Source organism: Nansenia antarctica (assembly GCF_963989245.1).
Source record: "Nansenia antarctica genome assembly, contig: SCAFFOLD_177, whole genome shotgun sequence".
Lineage (NCBI taxonomy): Eukaryota > Metazoa > Chordata > Actinopteri > Argentiniformes > Microstomatidae > Nansenia > Nansenia antarctica.
The window spans coordinates 37,501-47,500 of record NW_027663119.1 but is presented as its reverse complement, the minus strand read 5'-3'; the positions used below and the strand labels follow the sequence as shown (position 1 = coordinate 47,500).

At 48.6% G+C, this 10,000-nt stretch overlaps 2 protein-coding genes across 2 annotated transcripts in view; one reads left to right on the top strand and one right to left on the bottom strand.

Moving 5' to 3' along the window:
* alg9 (ALG9 alpha-1,2-mannosyltransferase) overlaps positions 1-6,997 on the top strand; it is a gene marked incomplete at its 5' end in the record, with an annotated part of 13,121 nt that extends 6,124 nt beyond the window's left edge. Inside the window, 5 exons of the mRNA XM_080550973.1 lie at positions 4,255-4,384; positions 4,624-4,771; positions 5,349-5,478; positions 6,033-6,163; positions 6,844-6,997. Of these exons, the coding sequence (XP_080407099.1) occupies positions 4,255-4,384; positions 4,624-4,771; positions 5,349-5,478; positions 6,033-6,163; positions 6,844-6,967 (663 nt within the window). The 3' untranslated portion in view covers positions 6,968-6,997. The remainder of the gene's footprint in view (positions 1-4,254; positions 4,385-4,623; positions 4,772-5,348; positions 5,479-6,032; positions 6,164-6,843) is intronic.
* Positions 6,998-8,878: 1,881 nt separating this feature from the next.
* Positions 8,879-10,000, bottom strand: part of LOC308175283 (layilin-like) — a gene marked incomplete at both ends in the record, with an annotated part of 9,821 nt that continues 8,699 nt past the window's right edge. Inside the window, one exon of the mRNA XM_080550978.1 lies at positions 8,879-9,839. Within this exon, the coding sequence (XP_080407104.1) occupies positions 8,879-9,839 (961 nt within the window). The remainder of the gene's footprint in view (positions 9,840-10,000) is intronic.

Below are 10,000 nucleotides of genomic sequence, written 5' to 3'. Positions count from 1 at the left end.
AAGGTGACAAAAAGGGAGACGACACATGGATAACAATAATAGGAGATTTATTAAAGTATATAATATTGAATTGAAATAATGATAACGTAAATAGTAACAACAACCCAAAAATGGCTGCTGGTCGACAAGGAAGAGACCGAGTCCATCAATTTGACCCCCTCTTAAAGTTCCTGGGACAATCAGGATGATCACCTTCACCTGTGCCCATCAGGAACCAAGAGAGAGGGTCAACAAGACAACAGATAATTGGCGCCCACTGGTGGTACCAGTGTGGATCGTCACATCCCCCCCCTTAAAACAGAGGCCTACTAAAAAGGTCTCTGCTAATTTGTTTCCCAGATTACAAATAATACAAATAATAACAAGAGTCTATGGCAACAAAAAAAACGGTGATCTCTGCCACACACAGCCTAAACGTCAAATCCCAACCTCCCCTACAACCTGCCCACCCTCCAGCAATTCCTGGTACCTGGAAAAGCTCTATTTAAGGAGGGAGGAGCAAGAGAAAGAGAGATTAGAGACAAGAGTTTTAGACCGGCAGCATTGATTCACCTGGAAAGGTGCTGGCTCGGACTCTGCAAAGAATGCAAAAAGGTCAGGGGGTTATGATCTTAACAAACGACCACTGGATGGGACCCCCCTCCCACATAACATCAAAGTGCTGCAGAGCCCAAACCAGTGCCAAACAGAACCCAAACAATAACCAAACAGTAACCAAACCATAACCAAACCATAACCAAACCATAACCAAACTCCAGGCCCACTCACATCCTCCTCCCACCCTGCTGCCACCACAGGAGTGGATGGAGATGGAGACCCCTCGTTCACTGTGGACAACACAACCGGCTTCACCTCCAAGACCGCATCTTCTCCGGCCCTAGGTGAACGAGAATAATAACATTTTGATAAGCTCAGGTGACAAAGTTGTGTAAACTCTCCACGGTTAGGAGTATCGATCAAACAATTCCGTTCGGACACCTGTCGTACAACAGAGTAGGGACCAGTAAATTTTGCTTGGAAAACTGGGTCACTCACAGAACAATCATTATGAGGAAGCCATTGACGAACCAACACATCCTCCAAGAGAAAACAACCACTTTCAGAGCTCTCCAGCTCATCCTTAGGCTGAATCCCACTGAGCAGCAGCTTCAGCTCAGGATCCTCCTGTTGGGCTAAAATCAACTCACTCCGAGACAAAGACGGTGGCAGATCTGGTAACTGAAAAACAGAATTGTCAGGAGTGAACTTATCAGACTCTTTACCATCATCAATTTTAGGGTCCATGCAACTCATAGCACGAGTCATGGCGCAGGCAGTAAAAACCTCAGGAAACTCCTTCACACTTAGGTCGGGTCCTGTTGGTCGTGTAAACCCAGAACTAACTACCAGAGGTGGGGGCACATCACTCCACACTCTTCCTCCAGCCAGGTTATTTCCTAAAATGACTGCCACACCCACCACAGGCAGAGAGGGTCGAACACCAATGGTCACTACCCCCTGGACCAGATCAGAGCAAAGCTCAATTTCATGCAAGGGGACAGACAAAGTCTGCATCCCCATCCCTCTAATCAAAACGCTGGTCCCCACACTTGACTCCTGAGAGAATGTTAAAACCGATTCCAATATAAACGATTCTGAAGCCCCTGTATCACGAAGTATCTGGACAGGCACTTTCTGTGGGCTTCCCACCAGAGAAACGAAACCTGTAGTAATAAACGGGCCAAAATCAGGATCCTCCTCGCTAATCTGTATGGAAGCAGAGCCCTGTAATGCCCCCGCCAACTCAGTAGCCGCAGGTGGGCTGGATACTGAGGATGCCATCACCCCTGGTTTAAAGGGAGACCCCTCGGCAACCCCAGACACTCTTACTCCTGCCCCACAAGCATGCACTGCAAGAGCCAACGGTCTAACAGAGCCCCCCTTCCCACTGTAGGTTTTCTTTCCTTTTAGGACAGGACACTCCTGTTTCCAGTGACCCTTCTCAAGGCAATAATTGCATGTCGAGTTAGGATCTACTCTACTCTGACTGCCATGCTCCGACTTTGAAAAGGGGACAGAATAACCAGGACCTTCGTTAGGGAATTGTGTACGATTTACCAATAGGTCAGTCACGGTCGGATTTTGTCTACGGCTCCCCTCGCTACGAAAACGATGTTCACCAAACTGACTCTTATTAGTCAGTACAAATTCATCTGCCAACACCGCGGCTTGACCTGCTGTCTTCACCTTGTGTTCGTTAACGTAAGTGGCAATGCGATCAGGGACAATGGTTTTAAACTGTTCCAGAATAATCAAATTTGCCAGATCCTCCAGAGTATTCACCTCTACCGCCACGCACCAACGATTGAAATGGCTGGTTAGTTCTCTTACAACCTCAACATGAGTTTGTTTGTCATGTTTCTTCCATTGTCTAAACCGCTGTCTGTAAGCTTCAGGAACAAGTTCATAAGCCCTAAGGATAGCGGCCTTAACTGTATCATAATCCTTCCTCTCTCTACCATTAAGAGCAATATAAGCTTCCTGAGCTCGGCCAATAAGCACACTCTGTAGTAATGCGGTGCGGTCTGAAGTAGACCAGTCCCTATCGTCGGCAACACTCTCAAACAGTGAAAAGAATACATCAGGATCTTTTTCATTAAACTTTGGCAACAGTCTAACCATGACAGACATATTATCCCTCTTTGAATTACTCGAATCGCCACCTCCACCGTCAGATAACTTTCCCTCAGCAATCAACCTAAGGCGCTCCCGTTCAAGAGCTAATTTATCCAACTCCAATTCCCTGTCCCTCGCACGCTCTTGTGCCTGAAACTCACGCTCTCGCGTCTGCTCTCGCGTCTGAAATTCACGCTCTTGCATCTGAAATTCCATCTGTAATGCTAACAATTCTTTCTGTTGATCAAATGTTAACTCAGTGGACCCAGATGCAACCCCAACGGATATTTTAGGGACAGACATTTTACCCTTTAGTATGCCCCTTTGAATTAATGTATTCTGTAAAGCCTCCACTACGTCCTGTTTCTTTGCTCGGCCTTTCACCACCTCAAGCTTAACCTCATAATGTTCAGCAACCTTCCACAGTTGTTCTTTCGTTAACTGTAACAATCCATCGACCGACGGAGCTGCCACAAACTCCTCAAAAACATCCATAACTCAATATAATCAAATAACCAATATTAACCAACCCTAACAAACGGGAATCTCCCCTCCTATTACAAACTCCTCCTATAAACTACTCCCATATCAGCCATAATCTTCAGCCCATTTAAAGCGAGTAACTGTGCACACATACAAAACAGAAAAGTAACTAACATACTTCGTAAGAGCTGCCCCGCATCTAACTCAGTAATGACTGACTAACCACTCAGCTAGTCTTCAGTGCGTTCACATGCAACTCTTCCACCAAGCAAATGCCTGGTGGCGCCCCCGCGTTCAACACACCAAAAATAACAAACGAAAACAATAAACAAGCGTTAAGCGCTTCTACTCCTAGCACGGGGGTTCACGTATAGCTCTGATGGTATCTAAACCACCCGCCCTACCTATCCTTCTCTGCTTTGCATAGAACACAGCACTCACCAAACTCCAGCCGAAGATCACAGCCAATACCAAGAGTTACGTCCTTGTCAGCACAGTCGGACGGCCAGCTCCCCCTCGTCACCAGCACCCAAACCAACGTACCAAATATACTAAACAATACATTACATCCAATCCAACCAAAACCCAATAACTATAAACAATAACCATGCGGGTCTCCCAATATAGAGTTGGACAAATCCAACAATCCAATCCCGAATATCAACTATGAAAAGGGAGAGAATATTGCTCTCACCAAATTCAATCCCGGACGAGCCCCCAATTTGTTACGCTTGCCTGGCTCAGGACAAGGTGACAAAAAGGGAGACGACACATGGATAACAATAATAGGAGATTTATTAAAGTATATAATATTGAATTGAAATAATGATAACGTAAATAGTAACAACAACCCAAAAATGGCTGCTGGTCGACAAGGAAGAGACCGAGTCCATCAATTTGACCCCCTCTTAAAGTTCCTGGGACAATCAGGATGATCACCTTCACCTGTGCCCATCAGGAACCAAGAGAGAGGGTCAACAAGACAACAGATAATTGGCGCCCACTGGTGGTACCAGTGTGGATCGTCACAGTATATAACATATGAATGATGTGTTGCCTGTGAGATGTGATGCGTTTCCTGTCTTGAGGGATGTGTTCCTTGTGTTTCGTCTGCAGAAGTGCTACCACTTCCTGTTTCAGCGCTACCGCTTGGAGCACTACACCGTCTCCTCCAACTGGCTGGCCCTGAGCTCCCTGCTGCTGTTCACTGTGCTGTCACTGTCACGCTCTATCGCACTCTTCAGAGGTACACACACACACACACACACACACACACACACACACACACACACACACACAGAGACTGCCATGTACACATTCAGACACTTCACACGCAGTCGCTATCGGTTTGTGATGTTGTCAAAGTATGTGGTAAGAAAAAAAGTGTGTGTGTGCGTGCGTGTCTGTGTGTGTGTGTGTGTCTGTGTGTGTCTGTGTGTGTGTGTGTGTGTGTGGTGTGTGTGTGTGTGTGTGTTGTGCTTGCAGGCTATCACGCCCCTCTGGATCTGTACCCAGAGTTCCACCGTATCGCCAAGGACCCGGCCCTCCACTCGGTCCCTGAGGGCCGGAACGTGACTGTGTGTGTGGGCAAGGAATGGCACCGCTACCCCAGCAGCTTCCTGCTGCCCAACAAGTCAGTGTGTGTGTGTGTGTGTGTGTGTGTGTGTGTGCGTGTGTGTGTGTGTGTGCCTGCGTGGGTGCGTGCTTGGGCGTGTTAAAGAGCCCTTAAAAACCGTCATTCCGTAAGCATTGAAATCGAAAGGACACTCGTTTAGTGTCTCATGTGCAGTGACACAGAATATCTTTATTTAACTTTATTTAACTGAATAACTTTTCCAAAAACGCCGGTCGAGAGAGGACGCTGGCGTTGCTTGTTCGCCGCTTCTCCGCCCGAAATCTAGGTGTAATTGCAGTATACAGAGTAGATTGTCCTACGATTTAGATTTAGTAATCTAAAAATTAATTAGACCCCTATACTTTCTTTTATCTATTGTTTTTGTTTCTTTTTATTTTACTACTCGATCTTTTCAGTTTGTAAAGCGTCTTTGAGTGTCTAGAAAAGCGCTATATAAGTCTAATGTATTATTATTATTATTATTATTATTTCGGCTTCCGTCATCTCCAATTGGTCTTAAATGTCATTTCAAATATCAGCTTGTCAGAGTGTGCTCTGTTAGAAGGGCATTTTTGTGACTCTGTCCTCTCTCCAGCTGGCAGCTCCACTTCATCCAATCAGAGTTCAGAGGGCAGCTTCCTCAGCCCTACGCCGAGGGCCCATTGGCTACTCAGATAATCCCCGCCCACATGAACGACCAGAACCTGGAGGAACCGACCAGATACGTGAGTCTCCCTGCTCGGTACTGTGGCTGCCACTGGGTGGTGCCACTGGGTGGTGGTGCACTGGCTTTCCTGTGGTTGTCATGGTTTTATGGTGGTCATGGTGGTGTTGTGGTCATGGTGGTGTGGTGGTCATTGTGTGGTGGTCATGGTTGTGTGGTGGTGGTCATGGTTGTGTTGTGGTCATGGTTGTGTGGTGGTCATGGTTTTATGGTGGTCATGGTTGTGTTGTGGTCATGGTTGTGTGGTGGTCATGGTTGTGTGGTGGTCATGGTTGTGTTGTGGTCATGGTTGTGTGGTGGTCATGGTTGTGTTGTGGTCATGGTGGTGTGGTGGTCATGGTTGTGTGGTGGTCATGGTTGTGTTGTGGTCATGGTTGTGTTGTGGTCATGGTTGTGTTGTGGTCATGGTTGTGTGGTGGTCATGGTTGTGTTGTGGTCATGGTTGTGTTGTGGTCATGGTTGTGTGGTGGTCATGGTTGTGTGGTGGTCATGGTTGTGTTGTGGTCATGGTTGTGTGGTGGTCATGGTTGTGTGGTGGTCATGGTTGTGTTGCAGGTGGACGTGCGGCAGTGTCATTACCTGGTGGACTTGGACACAGAGGCGGAGACGCCCCATGAGCCCCGCTACGCCGCCGACAAAGAGGAGTGGAGCGTCATCGCTTTCAAACCCTTCCTCCATGCAGCTAGGTTAACACACCACACACACACACACACACACACGCATACACACATACACACACCACATACACATGATTTTGAAGGAGACATAAAGGTGTTGCCCCCCCCCCCCCCCCCCCCAGAATAACGTGTCTGTCAGATTGAATGAATGAATGAATGAATGAATGAATGAATGGATTCAGCATAGTATTACAAGTCTCTCTGTTCAGGGTTCCCGCACTGGTCTTAAAAAGCCTTAAAGGCTACAATCCAGCACACCAAATTTAAAGGCCTAAAAAGGTGCCGAATTTCAGTTATTCTAGTCTAAATATTAGGTGCTAGGTCTTTAAAATGAGATCCTGCAAGGAAATCAGTCCGACCACATCTATTTACGCGGAAATTAATCAAGCTGGAACAAAAGAAATGCCAATTTGCTTCCTTTTTTGTCTGTATGGCAGTGAAATCCCTAATTTCGTCACCTCGAAGATGACAAAAAGCTATCATATGGTGTCGCGAATAGGTCTAAAATTCTATTCAAAGAGGTCTAAAAAAGGTCTTAAATTGTACTTGTTGAAACTTGTAGGAACCCTGCAGACATCTCCAATCCCCCCCCCCCCCCCCCCCCCAGAATAAGGTGTCTATCAGATTCAGCATAGTATCACAAGTCTCTCTCTCTCTCTCTCTCTCTCTCTCTCTCTCTCTCTCTTCAGGTCGTCTCCTCTCTTCAGAGCATTCTTCATACCCTACCTGTCAGAACAGCACACCAGCTACATACGCTACGTCATCCTAAAACCTCGGAGATCAATGCAGTCGCGTAAACGCACCCATGCCTGACCCCCCTGGACTTGTGTCACTGTATCAACTGACAGCTCAGAGCTCTGCCCCGAGCCCCCCTCTCCCACTGACCCCCCAACATCTCTAATGCATCTGTGGGGAACATGACGCGTTCCGACCTGCAGAGGGAGCCACAGGACAGTTGGTGAAGGGATGGGGGCGCAATTGGCACCGGCTGATGCCAATTGCGCCCCCATCCCTTCACCAACTGTCCTGTGGCTCCCTCTGCAGGTCGGAACGCGTCATGTTCCCCACAGCATCCCTCCGTCATGTGTCTGTGTCTCTCTGCGTGTGTGTGTGTGTGTGCGTGCGCACGCTAATATGTGTTTATGTTTGTATCATGTCAGTGTGTGTATGTTTATCAGACACTTAAAGATGTTTAGCCCTTTAAGGTCTTTAGTCCCTTCTGTCTCTGCTGTCTTTGGGTTGTTGTAATTTTGTGTGTGTGTGTGTGCGCGCACGCGACGCGCGTGTGTCTGTTTGAGGCATCCGGACTGGTCGAGCAAATGTTTTATCTCAACTGTGTTGACTTGTGCAGTAGAAGGTTGTGTGTGTGTGTGTGTGTGTGTGTGTGTGTGTGTGAGAGAGCGAGAGAGAATGAGAATGAGTTGTACCTGAAATGGTCAATAAAGATAAAATAAACATAGCAGTCGCAGTGTGCAAAGAACTTTATTCAGAGTTGGGGGGAGGGGGGGGGGGCGGGGAGCATATCAAGAACAAAATAATCCCTGTGTCGAGATGCCATGATGTGTTGAGAGTCCAAGCCTTCCATCTCACCACACACAGGGATCAGTGGTTCTCATTCCCTTTTTATTTATGTATGTCGGCATGTTTTCTGATCATCATTACAAACACGCATACAGCACTCCCTAACCATGATGCGTCCATGGACACGAATAACAGTGGTGATAATAAGTACTACTTCCTCATTCTCTTTGGTGTCATGCCTTGTGGTCAGGCTGAGTTCTGAATTGACCCCTTAGGTCCGGTTTACACCGCAAGCGTCAACCTCAGCAGCGCGTGTGCGCGACGGAACTCCAGCGGCTCTCACTGTTGTGGCTTCCACACTGGTTGCGTGTCATCTGTGGCTCTAACTGCGGAGCTGCTACTGCCCAGCCCTATCTTTGAATTCTTCTTGTAATGCGCGTGGCACGCAGACAAAATAGGCAGACTCTCTAAGCTGGCGTGCCGCGGCTGTACGGCTGCACGGCTACTCTAACCCGTGAAACGTGGCCAAAATGAGAGGTCGACGAGTGCGGTATAAACCGGCCCGTACTCTTCCCTGGTTCCTTCTCTTGGGTGTGTCCTGGAAGCCAAACGTAGCCCCACTTCTGAGACGAGGGTTTAAACAGTCACGGAATATGTTGTTGACATGAATATCAATTTGATCATAAACGGTATAAAACTCAATAACTGAGAAACATCTCAATCACAGGTATTGTCATTACCTCAGGGAAGTGGAAGAGGGTAGTGGAGTCAATTTGAAACTCAGCATCCATGTCTCAGGCACAGTAGGGGTCAGGGTCCGTGACCTTGCGGTGACCCCAGCAGGCAGGGGGGCAGCATAACAGGGCCATGCAAACAGGCTGTTACACACGCAGAGTAAGTCAACAAAACACTGTACACAGTCACTCTACCTTCACATTCAGAACACAAGTCACAATTGCTGCCGGTTTTTGCAACTTAGCAGAGAATACTGTATCTTTCCCACTCCCTCAACATTGAACTGTTGGCTGGACCGAACTAACACCCACCTTTAACAGTTCCACAACCGTTTTTCTCTTCTTTCAATTGCAAAATAAGCAGCAATATGACAGACAAACTCATTCACTCACTCTCTCTAACACACACACATACACACATACATACTCACACACTTCCATGCGCTCTAACACACAGTCACGTGGTGGATCAGTACCCATCGCTGTCAGCCCACTCCGCTGTCTCTCTGAAGTATCGCCCGCTGGCACCCAGACTCGACTCGTTCCCGTACCGATCCACACTCGTGGTCTCGTACGGTTTCGCACGGTTTCCGTAGCGACCCAAACTGGCGTGGTGAATGTCATTATTCCCTGAGTTACTGAGGTACGGCTCGTAGATGTCACTCTTCACCCCCTGCCTCCCCAGGCCTCCCGGACCCAAACCGGTCTGGTAGAACTCTCCCTTCCCTCCCAGACTGAACTCTCCCTTCCCTCCCAGACTGAAGTCTCCCTTCCCTCCCAGACTGAAGTCTCCCTTCCCTCCCAGACTGCCTTCGTACAGGTCCCTGTCTCCGTAGCCGAGGTCGTTCGTCCCGGCGCGCCGACCGAGACTTTTATTATCGTACGGCTCTCGGTTTCCATAGTGACCCAGACTAGTGTCGTTCGTCCCGGCGTGGCGGCCGAGACTTTTATTATCGTACGGCTCTCTGTTTCCATAGTGACCCAGACTAGTGTCGTTCGTCCCGGCGTGGCGGCCGAGACTTTTATTATCGTACGGCTCTCGGTTTCCGTAGTGACCCAGACTAGTGTCGTACGCCTCGCGGTTCCTTTGGCGACCCAGACTGGTGTCGTAGAAGTCGCGGTTGCCGCGGCGTCCCAGACTGAGGTCGTTGAGCTCGAAGTTCAGGAAGCCGCTCTCGGTGCTGGCCAGCGTCACGAAGCCGCTCTCCGTGTCCCGGCCTCCCAGGTTGTCATAGTCACCGGGGGGGGTTAGGGTGTCTGGGGAGGAGCCTAGGAAGGAAGTGTTCTTGGTGTGTGGCCGTGAACCGGCTAGGTCCACCGCCTGTTGGGAGCGAATCACGTTGTAGACGTCGGGAGGGGCGGGACTAGGACAGAACCCTGGATCACTCTGAGACGTGACTCCCTCCGATGGCCGCTCACGCTGCTTCTTCCTGCACGCACACACACACACACACACACACACACACACACACACACACACACACACACACACACACACACACACACGAGATGAAACAGCAGAAGGTTACTGTATGTTATGCCATGTACAGGGCTCTCAAGTCTCACGCATTGGGCGTGAGACAAGGTGTGG